At 43.3% G+C, this 15,977-nt stretch overlaps 1 protein-coding gene across 2 annotated transcripts in view; it reads left to right on the forward strand.

Moving 5' to 3' along the window:
* The window catches only part of YES1 (YES proto-oncogene 1, Src family tyrosine kinase), a 73,667-nt gene that overhangs the window by 50,774 nt on the left and 6,916 nt on the right, over positions 1–15,977 (forward strand). For both annotated transcript variants that reach the window (XM_056521667.1, XM_056521668.1), the window contains exons 3-7: positions 5,003–5,102; positions 5,644–5,742; positions 7,389–7,492; positions 9,847–9,996; positions 12,054–12,209. In XM_056521667.1, the coding sequence (XP_056377642.1) occupies positions 5,003–5,102; positions 5,644–5,742; positions 7,389–7,492; positions 9,847–9,996; positions 12,054–12,209 (609 nt within the window). The remainder of the gene's footprint in view (positions 1–5,002; positions 5,103–5,643; positions 5,743–7,388; positions 7,493–9,846; positions 9,997–12,053; positions 12,210–15,977) is intronic.

Consider the following 15,977-nt stretch of genomic DNA (forward strand, 5'->3'; position numbering starts at 1 on the left):
ACCAATGTAAGTCTTAAAGAGGCCAGATCATCCGGCCTCCTCCAAACACGAAATTGGTGAAATGCTGATCTTATATATAGATTACATATTCTCAGTGTAGATCATCAGTTTTAGAAACCGGTGTATTCCCTTAAAGTACATTAGGAACATAATATTGTAAGGACATTTAATGGCTATTATGGTAGTCACATTGAAATGCTGTTCCTGTAATAGTGATCGGAGTCATCTGCTTTCCAGGAAATAATGACTTCTAGATGGTAGTCTTCACTTTAGCTGTAGCTGCTCCAGGAGATGTAGATGGTGAAGACATTCTGTAGCGGACTTTACTCCACACCGTCACGTCTGCACATCCATCAGCACTGACTCACACCTGCAGTCTCTGGTGCCACCCACATTGTGAGCACATGGGAGGGAAGACAGTCATGGAGGGAAGATAGTCGTGGCTACTGTTTTTTTTTTTTTTTTTTTTTTTTTTCACAAAACATTATTTTAAAAACATAATGCATTTTTAAACACCTCTCCTTGTATAGAAAATAGTACGGATCTTTAGTGATCAGAGACTTAGGGAGTCCTGCTGCTAAGTATTTGTCACATCAAATACAAACTCAATGGGCCTTTCATGTAATGCACAGACACGGTGGATCCTCCAGAGGGGAAGCCGCTCTTTCTATGGACTCATTGTTTCATGAAGACGCCTACGTTAAACAAAATGGCATAATAGCCTATATGTGACGCATGTCTGTGACGGATGCTCAACATTGACATCTATGACACTTAGCCTGTAATGGCATATTTAACATATGTTATGAGCTTTTCAGTAGCATTTTATGACGTATACATTCATACCTCATGTCTCTGTTCATGCCCTTTTGCACCACATTCATATGTTCATGATGTATCTGTTTAACAGATGCCTGTGATGGATTGTGATAGACTCCTTTCTGTGACATCTGTCCTTCATAAGCTACAGCAGTGTTTCCCAACCAGGGTGCCTCCAGCTGTTGCAAAACTACAAGTCCCAGCATGCTGGGAGTTTAGTTTTGCAATAGCTGAAGGCACCCTGGTTGGGAAGCACTGAGCTACAGTGTACAACTTAATTTTTGATTTGTTTTTTCCCTACCATATAATGAAATGGTGTAATCAGATAACACATATTTTTGGTATAAGGTTTTTTCCCTTTAGAGGTTTTACTACAAAGATCAATAGGTTTAAACCAGCGGTCTTTAAACTGTGGACCTCCTAGATCAGGGGTCTCAAACTCAAATTATCTAGGGGCCACTGGAGGTAGCGGCTGAGTGAGGTTGGGCCATATGCACCCTCACATATGATGCCCCCATCACCACTCGCCCCTCACATATGATGCCCCCATCACCACGCGCCTCTCGCATATGATGCCCCCATCACCACGCGCCTCTCGCATATGATGCCCCCATCACCACGCGCCCCTCGCATATGATGCCCCCATCACCACGCGCCCCTCACATATGATGCCCCCATCACCACGCGCCTCTCACATATGATGCCCCCATCACCACGCGCCCCTCACATATGATGCCCCCATCACCACGCGCCCCTCACATATGATGCCCCCATCACCACGCGCCCCTCACATATGATGCCCCCATCACGCGCCCCTCACATATGATGCCCCCATCACGCGCCCCTCACATATGATGCCCCCATCACGCGCCCCTCACATATGATGCCCCCATCACGCGCCCCTCACATATGATGCCCCCATCATGATCTGAATTTAACCCTGCCACACACTGCATCCTATAAATATAATACTGTCACACACCTAGCCCTCTGAATTTATACACATTACAATGCTTCACGCCTTCACCCCCCCTTCCCCTCCATTACTGTTCCTCATGCCTGCACCCCCTTCATAACTGTGCCTCATGCCTGCCCCCTCTTCCTATCCAATACTGTTTCTCATGCCTGCACCCCCTCTTCCTATCCAATACTGTGCCTCATGCCTGCACCCCCTTCATAACTGTTCCTCATGCCTGCCCCCCCCCCTTTTCCTATCCAATACTGTTCCTCATGCCTGCACCCCCTCTTCCTATCCAATACGGTTTCTCATGCCTGCACCCCCTCTTCCTATCCAATAATGTTCCTCATGCCTGCACCCCCTCTTCCTATCCAATACGGTTTCTCATGCCTGCACCCCCTCTTCCTATCCAATAATGTTCCTCATGCCTGCACCCCCTCTTCCTATCCAATAATGTTCCTCATGCCTGCACCCCCTCTTCCTATCCAATACTGTTCCTCATGCCTGCACCCCCCTTTTCCTATCCAATACTGTTCCTCATGCCTGCACCCCCTCTTCCTATCCAATACGGTTTCTCATGCCTGCACCCCCTCTTCCTATCCAATAATGTTCCTCATGCCTGCACCCCCTCTTCCTATCCAATACTGTTCCTCATGCCTACACCCCCTCTTCCTATCCAATACTGTTCCTCATGCCTGCACCCCCTTTTCCTATCCAATACTGTTCCTCATGCCTGCATCCCCTCTTCCCCTCCATTACTGTGCCTCAATCTTGCACTGTTCTCACACCCTTTCACTGTGCCTTATTCCTGAACTCCCCCACCCCCTTCTCTATATTACTGTTCCCTATGCCCCATCCACCCTAAAACAACCACTATGTAAAATACCGAGCAGGCTCTTGTGTCTCCACTGCTGCTGTCTGCTAATGCTGTCTTTCTTCCTGACACACCATTACTGACCCACTGCCAAACCGGTGATGCTGGAGGATGTTGCAGGCAGCAGAACGTTCTCCACGGCATCTCCAAAATCTGTTATGTCTGTCATATGTGCTCAGTGTGAACCTGCTTTCATCTGGGTGCCAGTGGTGAATTTGCCATTCTCTGGCAAATGCCAAACATCCTGCACGGTGTTGGGCTGTAAGCACAACCCCCACCTGTGGACGTCGGGCCCTCACACCACCCTCATGGAGTCTGTTTCTGACCGTTTGAGTGGACACATGCACATTTGTGGCCTGCTGGAGGTCATTTTGCAGGGCTCTGGCAGTGCTCCTCCTGCTCATCCTTGCACATAGGCGGAGGTAGCGGTCCTGCTGCTGGGTTGTTGGCCTCCTACGGTCTCCTCCACGTCTCCTGGTGTACTGGCCTGTCTCCTGGTAGCGCCTCCATGCTGTGGACACTTTGCTGACACACACAGCAAACCTTCTTGCCACAGCTCGCATTGATGTGCGATCCTGGATGAGCTGCACTACCTGAGCCACTTGTGTGGGTTGTAGACTCTGTCTCATGCTACCACTAGAGTGATAGCACTGCCAGCATTATAAAGTGACCAAATCATCATCCAGGAAGCATAGGAACTGAGAAGTGGTCTGTGGTCACCCCCTGTATAACCACTCCTCTATTGGGGGGTGTCCTGCTAATTGCCTATAATTTCCACCTGTTGTCTGTTCCATTTGCACAACAGCATGTGAAATTGATTGTCAATCAGTGTTGCTTCCTGAGTGGACAGTGTGAGTTCACAGAAGTGTGATTGACTTGGAGTTACATTGTGTTGTTTGTGTTTTCTATTTTAGTTTTTTTGAGCTGTGTGTGTGTATGTGTGTGTGTGTGTGTGTGTGTGTGTGTGTGTGTGTGTATATATATATATATATATATATATATATATATATATTTATATATATATATATATTTATATATATATATATGCATGCAGCACATCCTAATAGGAATACTTGAGTGGGTGCATGTAGGTATAGGATCATGACGAGGCAATGCAGGCTGATATACTTCGGATAAATGCAGCTAGCCAAAGGAGGTCCATTCAAAATGTGGTTTATTCCATATTGTAAATGAGTACAACGTTTCAGTAGCCTTACGCTACCTTTGTGAAAAAGATTGCATGAGGCTACTGAAACGTTGTACTGTTTTACTCTTTGGTGTGCTGCATTTATCTGGTGTGTGTATATATTTTCCTCCATTGCTTACTTTTTTTTTTTGCCCTGTTGCCCATGGTTAGGACCATCTTACGGCATTCCCTAAGACATTTAGGCTCAGGTCAACTGCATATTGATTGCTAGTCTCTACTGCGCTTTTTCCCAACCGGGGTGCCTCCAGCTGTTGTAAAATTACAACTCCCAGCATGCTGGGAGTTGTAGTTTTGCAACTGCTGGAGGCACCCCAGTTGGGAAACCCTGTGTATGCAAGCATGGGGGAAAGTGGGCTTTGTTGGCAGAATCAGGGTCACAGTTCAGAGAGGAGACCAGGAAGTGATCAGATCCATGGGAAGTAATACAGTACAGTGGTGGATGTCATTTCACACAAAATAATGTCCGTGTGTGTGTGTGTGTGTGTGTGTGTGTGTGTGCGCGCGCGCGCGCGCGGTACGCATCTGATTTTACCAAATTCATGGGGAAAACCCCTTTTAAAGGGGTTATCCAGGGAAATACTTTTTTTTTTTTACATCAACTGGCTCCAGAAAGTTAAACAGATTTGTAAATTACTTCTATTGAAAAAAATCTTAATCCTTTCAGTACTTATGAGCTGCTAAAGTTGAGTTGTTCTTTTCTGTCTCAATGCTCTCAGAAGACACCTGTCTCGGGAACTGTCCAGAGTAGAAGCAAATCACCATATCAAACCTCTTCTACTTTGTACAGGTCCCGAGACAGACAGAGGTGTCAGCAGTGAGCACTGTTGTCAGACCTAAAAGAACAACTCAACTTCAGCAGCTGATAATTATTGGAAGGATTAAGATTTTTTAATAGAAGTAATTTACAAAGATGTTTTAACTTTCTGGAGCCAGTTGATATTTAAAAAAAAAAGATTATTTTCCTGGAATACCCCTTTAATGCCTAAAACTTGACTGGTCCTTTTTGGATAATGGAGGATGTACGGTGTTCTGTAATCTCAGATGTGGAAAAGTGTGCCCTTAAATAAAAGCCGTATTTATACTTTATTGGCTAGGATAACCCCCCTTATCCCTTTAGTGAACATCATGATTTTTTTTTCTCCAGGGGGCGTTACAGTCTTTGTTGCCTTATATGATTATGAAGCGAGGACATCAGAAGATCTTTCCTTCAGGAAAGGTGAAAGATTCCAGATCATCAACAACACGTAAGTAGTTTCCTGGCCTGACTAGTCGTCTAGTAACAGACCCCTTTTGTTTTTACCAGGGGTGGAATGACAGACTGACGGATTAGAACCTCTCATAGTATTAGGATTGACATGTGACACAGTTGGTGACGGATAGTTCTCTCAGCCCACACTTTATTTCACTGTACACTTCCTTGTAAATTATTCTTGGCTCCACTGGGGAAATCACAGCTTCCCTGTAGTCTACCATGACAGATGTCTATGCAGAGAACAGGCATTATTGATCTGAGATGAAATGGGCCTTTTAATGAATCCCAATGTAATGACTGTGTTCTTACTTTACTACGTATAGATTTATTTTCAGATACGCCATTACAGTCTCCACCGATACAACGGGAACTATGATACTGACATTCTACAGCAACTGAGGTTATAAGGTTAAGGCAGAGGTCAATGAGGCAGATGAGTCCTGATGAGATAGGAGGCAGATAGTTTGCAGGAATTTGATCATTGCCGTCCACTGTTGTGTGTAGTGCTTATTCTTTTTCTTTTTTTTATTTAGCGAAGGAGACTGGTGGGAAGCTAGATCTATAGCCACTGGAAAAACTGGTTATATCCCCAGTAACTATGTAGCCCCTGCGGACTCCATACAGGCTGAAGAGTAAGTATAATCAATGTGTCATTATCTGCTTATTATATGAGCATTGAGTCAATACGAAGCAGTTATTGGAGTTGGGCTTTAAAGTGTACCTGTCATATCCAACACAAAACATTTTTTATATATATCACTCAGTACCTAATCCTGACCATGTACATCTAATTTTTATGTGCCTAGCACCTTTATTTATTTTTGTATTACACTTTTAATTTAGCTCACTAGTCTGAATTCCTCTCAAAGGGAGGGGGTGTGGCCTCACTGGAAGTGTGTCCATGACATAGGTGATGACACATGGACACAGCAGGACTAGTATGTGTCCAAGCAGGCAGGGGGGGGCAGTTGTTTGACTGGCTTTTTCAGGATTAAATACTGAAAACTTTCTAATGAAAGCAATTGTAAAACCTATTGGTTTTGCATGCTTTACAACATATCAAAAGTTTTTGTGTCTGACAGTGCCCATTTAAGATTAAAGAAGTATCATGGAAGAAAACGTATCCCCTATCCGAAGGATAAGGGATAAGTTTTCGATTGTGGGGGTCCAAGCACTGGGGCCCCCCGGTGATCTCCTGTTTGGTGCCCCGGCTCTCCTTCACAGCGGTGCGTAACAACCCCTGCCCGAAGCGGGAGCCGCTACACCCCCTCTATATAGCTCTATGGGTGAGCCGTTTGGCAATCTTCAGCTCTCCCATAGAGCTATATAGAGGGGGCATGGCAGCCCACGCTTCAGGTGGGGTTTGTGATGTGCCGCTGTGAAGGAGAGCCAGGGCTCCATACAGGAAATCGCGGAGGGGCCCCAGCGCTCGGACCCTTCGGGATCTAAAACTTATCCCCTATCTTTTGGATAGGGGATAAGTTTTTTCCCCATTATACTTCTTCTTAAAAAGTAATTTAAGGGTGCATCCACATCTAGGATTTGTGTTAAAAAACGGATACGGATGGAAAATGAGCCAAAGAAAGACACTTCCTGTCTCCAGGTGACTCATTAATTTGTGGATCCACAAATTCTAGATGTGAATGCATACGCCCCAATTTGGCTTTCTACTACACTCCATTGTTATCAATGTAAGTAGTGGTAAACGGACACCTTCTGATAACCCACCCTACACAACCTGCCCATGCATATGGCTCTTCCTCTTATGCGTTCCATTTAAAATACAGACCTAGTCAGACACAGAAGCCGTGGCGATTTGCTGCATTTTAAGGGGCCATCTAGTAGGTTCGGTTGGACCTTTATAGTTCAGTAGGATACACTAATATAAAGTGTTCTGTTCTGGTAAACAGCTCCCATTACTACAATCCACCACCTTATAAGAATATATCCCAGTAAATGTATTCTACCAGATCTGTAACTATTCCTTTATTATATTGAATGTATTGGTGTAGGCAACATGAAATAATTCCTGGGCATTAGCATTTGTAAAGTGGACACTTTGGGGTATTCTGGGTAAATTGGGCTCTCTGGGGGCGCATGTAGTATGCACGTCAGGAGATTTCCAGCCATACGACGTGTCTATGAAATAACAAGATGGAAACAGAACCTAACGCGTATGAAGATCTTTGGTGCAGAACAATATAAAATGGGATGTTTTGTCTGCATATAAAAAGAATATGTTAAAAAAAAAAAAAAACTTTTATTAATTCATTTACAGGTGGTATTTTGGCAAAATGGGGAGAAAAGATGCAGAGAGACTGCTGCTCAGCCCAGGAAACCAGAGAGGAACATTTTTAGTTAGGGAGAGTGAAACCACTAAAGGTGAGTTGTTTTTTCTTTATTATCATAAAATCATTGAGGTCTATTCCTGTGTTATTACTTAGTTTTAAATTACATTTTTTGCATAATTTCTTGTGGTCTTTGGTTGATCCCGCACACATGGCTTTAAACAGGTTATAAGCGTTGATAATAACAGGTAATAAAGCCTTTATGGGATACTCACAAACCACACAAGAGGGGAGATTTACCAAAACCTGTGCAGAGGAAAAGTTGACAAAGTGCCCATAGCAACCAATCAGATCGCTTCTTTTACTTTTTAAAAGCCTTTTAAAAAAATAAAAGAAGCAAGCTGATTGGTTGCTATGGGCAACTGGGCATCTTTTCCTCTGCACAGGTTTTGGTAAATCTTTCCCATAGTTCATTTTAAAGTAAGCTTAGCCATTCTAGAAGCTGGGGGTTAATACAAACCCGACCACTTAATAGCCCTGACGCTACGTTTATGGGGGCATACCGCCTTAGTTATGCATCACTAATGGGGCATGTTCCTCATACATAGTCAGAACCATGAATTGGTTGCGTTTGTTTTAACCTCACCTCTCATGACTAAGGGGAAATGCTCCTAAAAATTTAGCATCAGGACTGTAAAGGGGCTGTGTTTGTATTGACCTCTGTCCCTAGCATTGCTATACTTACTTTTATACGGATTATTTATGTTTATATATTTATAACGAACATCCTTGGGACAATGAAAGAAAAGGAGTGAAGATGAAGCTGTTTATGATGTATGGCTTTATCTGTTGCTTAAAGGGGTACTCCGGCGCCAAGACATCTTATCCCCTATCCAAAGGATAGGGGATAAGATGCCTGACCGCGGGGGTCCTGCTGCTGGGGACCCCCGTGATCTTTCATGCAGCACCCCATTACCATCAGCCCCCTGAGCACGTTCACTCCAGGTCTGATGACTGCCGATCTCAGGGCCGGAGTATTGTGATGTCACGGCTCCGCCCCGTGTGATGTCACGCTCCGCCCCCTCAATGCAAGCCTATGGTAGGGGGTTTGACACTGCACCGCCCCATGTGACGTCACGCCCCCGCCCCCTCAATGAAAATTTTTTCAGACCTATTAAACCTATTCTGACCATTCTCTGTTCTGCAAATCTTGGCGGCAGATTTTGGGTTATCTTTTCGTTTTGGGCTTTTAGACCTCCTACGGGTGTTTTAACAGCTTTTTTTTGCTTTTTCCCTCCGTTGCTCTGGAGGGAAAAAGCACAAAATATATGGTTGGGTTGTGTAAATATACAGGAAGATTTGTCAAACCCGAACTAACAAATTGGCTGTCCCTTTGTTTTACTTTCTATACTTTCTAAGTTTTCCAGATCCCCAGAGAATTTTGGGTTGAGACTCACGGCTCTCTTGTTCCAGAGTTCGGGAAATCCGAAGCTCTTAGAGAGTGAAACGTATTTTTTAAGTTCATTGGATTCTGGCTAGGCAAATTTTATTATAGATTCACTCAACAGTATTTGTGATCAACGTTATTTGTTTGCTGCAGTCGTGGCTGTTAAAGGGTGACTCTCCTTTCACAACTGCACGTGGCTCCAAGCGCCGTGTTCTTTTACTCCTGCTCAGCTAAAGCAAGTGACTGTCTATGGTATCCGCGAATCCATAAGCCGATAGGTTTAGCTAAACAGAGTGGAAAGGACATGTTGCTTGGAGCCGCTTGCCATTTTGAAATAGTTACCCTTTACCTGGTTAGCGAAAGACTTCTACAAGTGAGGTACAAAGGACTCTTTAGCACCCAGTCAGATATCATTCCTTAAGTTTTATTATACTCCTCCTGTATTAACATATTTGCCCAGATTTCTCAATCAGCCTGAAACCCTAATTGTCTGTTTTTCCCAATATTAACCAATCACAGCTCAGCTTTCATAACTTAACAAGCTCTTGTAAAGTGAAAGGTGAGCTGTGATTAGTTGCTATGGGATAAAACAGACAATTGGGGTTTCAGGCTGATTAATATATATGGGCCAGTATTTACTTTATTGGGCTCATCCTTAAAGTGAGCAATGCCAGCAAAATAAAACAGAATAACCGTCTTTATATAGATTAGTGGTGGGAAGAGGATGTAGTTATGGAGAGAGTCTCCTAGGACTGTATCCACCGGAGCATCTGAAAGCTGAACTCATTTATGCAGGCTAAAGTCAGCAACTGCCAAGCCGAGAAGTTTGTGACGAATCGAATCACTGTAACTTCTCTCATCTCTATTATGGAGCACAGCCCAACTTGTAGCATTGCCCGGAACAGATCTGCATGGAAAGTTTCTTGTTATGATCATTGGTACAAGACCTACGATGCTGTGATGCTGGATTAGTACAATCTCTTCCCAATTTTTCTTTGTAGGAGCTTTTTCACTATCTATCCGTGACTGGGATGATGCAAGAGGCGACAATGTGAAACACTACAAGATAAGAAAACTTGACAATGGAGGATACTATATCACTACACGGGCACAATTTGAATCACTACAGAAACTTGTAAAACACTACTCTGGTAAGAGCTAAACTGTGGTTAGTTTATTCTCATTGAGTTGCTTATTTTTCGCTTTTTGCACATTTTGATAGCGCTAGATAAATATTTAGTGTAATGTGTGTTTTCACCGCATTGCATTATTTTCTTACATTTGTATGTGAATGTCTTTTGCATTTTGATATTCCTATTCATTTAAATTTACTTGTTATATGACTGCTTTAATGGACTCCTGTAACATTGTGGAAACAGGCAGATTTCATTTAGGCAGTTTGGTGACCCCAAACCTCATAAACACAGTGTTCCCTTTATGTGTACCGTTTAAGGGGGGCACTTTAAGGAAAACTGTCACATATTTTCTCCCGCACTATCCACAGGCATTGCTGGATTGTGCGGGAGACGCTGATTAAAATGAGCCCTACCTTGGTCTGATCCGTGCCGCCGTTCACCCGCACTTGTAGTTTTAATCTCTGTGTATATCCGGCTGTAACTGGCAAAGGCGGGGCTTCTGCGGGCTAACTGACACTGACGTCAGCGTCGCTCATGAATATTCATCCCTCCTGTTCTCCCTCTCTTCGCTGCTCCTAACCAGAGGGGGGATGAATATTAATGAGCGGCGCTGACGTCAGTGTCCGTTAGCCCGCAGAAGCCCCACCTTTGCCAGTTACAGCCGGATATACACAGAGATTAAAACTACAATTGCGGGCAAGCGGCGGCGCGGATCAGACCAAGGTAAGGTAGGGTTTGTTTTAATCAGCATCTCCCGCACTATCCACCAGTACATGTGGATAGTGCGGGAGAAAATATGTGACAGTTTTCCTTTAAGCTATGTTCACACAACAGAATTCTACTAAATGATTCTGCCAGAAATTCAGCCGAAACTTGCTGCATATTGGGGGAGATTTACCAAAACCTGTGTGGAGAAAGACTGGTGCAGTTGCCCATAGCAACCAATCAGATCGCTTCTTTCATTTTTGAAAAGGCCTGTGAAAAATAAATGAAGCCATCTGGCTGCTATGGGCAACTGCACCAGTCTTCCTTTACACAGGTTTTGGTAAATCTCCCCCATTATGTTCAATGGGGTTCCTCTGTCCCATTCACACAGTGGAAATTCCACATTTTGCATAAATACAAGACCTGTCTTCAATGAAATTCCTCAAAATTAAAGTCAATGGGGCTTTAAAGGAGTTATCCAGCATAAGGTGATTTTTGTACTGACCTGCCAGAACTGGGTATTTCCTGTTGGATTTTGTTCTCTAAACTACACATCCCACAGTTCCATGTTTGAAAGTTTGAGGTAACTTTCCTTCTTCCCACACATCAGCCACCCCACCCATTGAAACACAGTGTTTTCTAACCAGGGGCCTACAGCTGTTGCAAAATTGAAGCAGGACAGGCTCCCTTTGATCACCTGACTAGTGATGTAGCACTGCAACCTGGGAAATCCCCGGACACGAGTAATTTTGTATGCTGTTAAAAATAAATATTGGGGCAATATTCACATACGAATTGAGACCACCGTCACACACAGGTACAGACACTATATTATGAACCCTACAGTCCCTGTAGCACAGTCAAATAAAAAATAATCCTTGAATACCCCTTTAAATTTCAGCAGAATTCTGGGTTTTGAGCGCATAGAAATTCTGCCGGAATTCCATCCAAATTTTACTCAAATTCTGCTGCGGAAAATCGGCGGTCAGCTTTTCTATGCGGAAATTCCACCATGTGAATATAGGGGGAGATTTATGAAAACCTGTCCAGAGGAGAAGTTGCTGAGTTGCCCATAGCAACCAATCAGATCGCTTCTTTCATTTTTCAGAAATGAAAGAAGCGATTTGATTGGTTGCTATGGGCAACTCAGCAACTTTTTCTCTAGACAGGTTTTGATGCATCTCCCCCATAGTCTTACAAGTGCCAAGACCCCTCCCTCTGAATGCCAAGTGAATAAAAACTGAAAAATAAATGTTAAACATTTCTGATATTTTACCATGTTCCCAACTGATATTTCCTGTACATTCTTTAATATATATAAATATATATATATATATTTTTTTTTATTTTTTTTTTTACAAACAAAGAACATGCTGATGGCTTATGCTATAGGTTAACAACTGTGTGCCCCACCGTGAAACCACAAACCCAGGGATTAGCAAAGGACGCATGGGAAATTCCTAGAGAATCTTTGAGACTTGAAGTTAAATTAGGTCAAGGATGTTTTGGTGAAGTATGGATGGGTAAGTAGAACTCCCAATATTCCGTCTATCTGTGCCAAGTGTTGTTTGTCGTCTCCTGCTGCCACTATAAACTGTTCAGAAAACATCATAAATCTCACAACCACACGACACTTATAGTTTAGAGCAGTGTTTCCCAGCCAGCGTGCCTCCAGCTGTTGCAAAACTACAACTCCCAGCATGCCCGGACAGCCAACGGCTGTCCGGGCATGCTGGGAGTTGTAGTTTTGCAACAGCTGGAGGCACGCTGGCTGGGAAACACTAGTTTAGAGGTTCAGCACTTTACTCCAGTCTGTAATTTAGCCAACTTTTCTCCCAAGAAGCTGAGGTGATGAAATATTTCTTTATTGACGTGACTGAACGTCTGAAGGGGTAAATAGAACAATGGGTTTGGGATATGACTTCATCTGGAGTATTTGTTACATGCCAAATAAATTTATTATCCGTGTCACCTCATTGATTTTTCATCCAAAGAAATCACAATCTCTTGTATTCAGGCTGTGTAATGGCGCCTGTGATGTCTGCCCAACCTTGTATATATGACTTTGCTTTGTCTTTTGAGGCTGACTAGATCATATTTTTCTTTCTTTACTTCTGATTTACTTATTAATATGGGGCAATAAGATATTCTGGAGGATCATACAGAAAGTACACTCCTCATCTTAAATCTGTATAAAAGAGAAAGACCAACGGGCGGCGCCTCTTGTATTACCCCAATATATATGTGTAAGAGGTGGGGGGAATAAGGGGATGAATAGGCATATAACCCCAGCAACATGGGGTACCATCAATCCTAGAGACGCTGTCAGGCCAGTGGGTTGCAGGAGTCGACCCAAGTCGTCCTGTAGAAATGGGGGTAGAGAGTGCGGCAAAAAGAACCCTTGAGACCGGCGCTGCGACTAAAGAGGAAGGGAGGGCTCCTCCCGAAACGCGTAATCCTTTATCCTTTGTCAATAAATGATCCTGCTGAGGATCTCGATCACTACCTGGACTTCGTCATTGCTTCCTCCACTACCTGGATTACAGCCCTACCACTCCTATTAGTCGCAGCGCCGGTCTCAAGGGTTCTTTTTGCCGCACTCTCTACCCACTCCTCATCTTATGCTTCCTTGCTTAGGTCCTAGGAAATCTCCGTTTGAGGCACATACATAGAAACTAGAGATGAGCGAACTTACAGTAAATTTGATTCGTCACGAACTTCTCGGCTCGGCAGTTACTGACTTATCCTGCATAAATTAGTTCAGCTTTCAGGTGCTCCGGTGGGCTGGAGACCCTTTCCTAGGACTGTATCCACCTTTTCCAGTCCACCAGAGCACCTGAAAGCTGAACTCATTTATGCAGGATAAAGTCAGCAACTGCCGAGCCGAGAAGTTTGTGACGAATCAAATTTACTGTAAGTTCGCTCATCTCTAATAGAAACCCATAGGGACTCATGCACACGGCAGAATTTCCGCTACGAAGATTCCAATTCTGGATTCAGGTTCATTCTTTTGGCAGAATTCCACCCTGAACTGCATTGCCGTCATAGGGGAAGGCGCATGTCCAAGCGTTCATTCCGGCGGCGCTTGTTGCACATATAATCCCTGCCCGGACATTCCATAGTGTGCATTGGCCCGAAGAACTCTAAATTAGTCTTTAGTGTAACACCCATGGCTCTATAGAGAATTTATAAACGGCTTTAGAACTTTTTATTGGTGCAGAAATGTCTCTGTTATGCAAAATTTGCTAAAGTGATTTGGACTAAAACACACTTTTTGGTTTTTCACTTTGCAATGGTTGCTGATTCTTTAAAAAGTTGCAAGTTTGTCTCAAAGCCTTCAATTTTGTTACACGTTTACACTAGCCCAAATCTGGCTGTTGAGGGCATTAAAAAAAAAAAAAAAAAAAAATTTGAAAGTTTTTTGTGCAGTGAAGTAAAAAAGTTGGAGATGGAATCATACACGTTGGGAAAATTATATTTTGATATCTATATTCCCTGTATTCTTACATATATATAGATTGTCTTACTAAAGATAGCATTGGCTGGTGTTTATTCCTAGCCTCAGTTAAAGGGATACTCCGGTGGAAAACTTTTTTTTTTTTTTTTAATCAACTGGTCGCAGAAAGTTAAACAGATTTTCTTTTCTTTTCTTTTTGGAACACAGAGCTCTCTGCTGAATCACGACCACAGAGCTCTCTGCTGACATCATGACCACAGTGCTCTCTGCTGACATCTGTCAATTTTAAGAACTGTCCAGAGTAGGAGAAAATTCCCATAGCAAACATATGCTGCTCTGGACAGTTCCTAAAATGTACAGAGATGTCAGCAGAGAGCACTGTGTTCTCAGCAGAGAGCACTGTGCTTGTGATGTCACCAGAGAGCTCTGTGTTCCTAAAAGAAAAGAATTTCCTCTGTAGTATTCACCAGCTAATAAGTACTGGAAGGATTAAGATTTTTTAATGGAAGTAATTTACAAATCTGTTTAACTTTCTGGCACCAGTTGATTTAAAAAGTTTTCCACCGGAGTACCCCTTTAACTTTCATCTTAGTTCTGGCCAGCGCCCAGTGATCTATGCAGATTATGCCACTGACCTTGGGTAGCAGAATAATGAGCTTTTGTAGAATAATGAGATGTACCTACTTTTATTAGTTTTAAGTTTCTATTTTCTCACTGCGTAGTTATAAATCACAATATGGCGCTTGCTTCTTGTCACACGCCCTGTTAATATGGAAACTAGCTAGCGGCCTTGAAGGTACTGAAGCCTGAATGTACGGGGTTGCTGAGCAGACAATAAAGTTCTTGACCAATGAGCTGACAGCATTACCCACTTATCAGTTATGATGTAGCTTCTTACTTGTTTTGAGAAGTTGGAGAAGTTTTCCTGACAATACAAAATGGTGTTCTGAAGTGATTGTTTTTTGCTTACGTGCGCCAAATTTATCAACCGCTCCTGCAATGGGATAAATATGTTGCACATGAGAAAAACCAAAGGGATAATACATTTCTTTTAAACACATTTTCTAATGAAACGCAATGGTAAATGTCACTCTATATGCATACGTCTGAGTTACTGGGTTATATTCTTCTAGTAAACCGTAGAAGTAGGAATATGCATTGTTTTCGGTTTTCTGTTTTCTAGTTTCTATACTAGAGAGAAATTTTACACAAAAAAGTAATGCAATAAGATTTTGAAGATGTGATACTCACCTATTCTCCAACTATTAGTCATGAGCCTTATTATGGCCATATACATTAGAATACAATTTTGACAGGATGGGACAACCATTTAATGTGTGGTGGCCTCCCAACTCTCTACAGACAGCAGATATACATGGTTAACTTCAACAAGCCTGATCATTTTGTTTTTGGAGAAGTGTCTGGCAGCGGCTTTCTCCTCTCTCCCCATTTGAGCTTGCATGTTTATGTGGGGATTAGAATATATGTTTATCAGCCAGCAGCTATTTGAAATTTATGGCCAGCATAAAGGAGTACTCCAGGACTGGAAAACGTATCTGCTATCCGAAGGATAGGGGATAAGTTTCAGATCACGGGGGTTTGACCGCTGGGACCCCCGCAACCTCCCATACTGGGCCACCGCAGTCCGTGGGAAGGGTACATGTCCCCTCAATACAACTCTATGGGAGAGCCGGAGTGCTGCCTTCGGCAATCGCTGGCTTTGCCATAGCCTTGTATTAAGGGGGCGTGTTGTGGCCGCCACTTCGTGCGGTGGTCGACACATGCTATCTGGCCGGAGAGCCGGGGCCCCATACGGGTGATTGCTGTGGGTCCC

The sequence above is a fragment of the Hyla sarda genome, chromosome 5 (genome assembly GCF_029499605.1).
Source record: "Hyla sarda isolate aHylSar1 chromosome 5, aHylSar1.hap1, whole genome shotgun sequence".
Classification (NCBI taxonomy): domain Eukaryota; kingdom Metazoa; phylum Chordata; class Amphibia; order Anura; family Hylidae; genus Hyla; species Hyla sarda.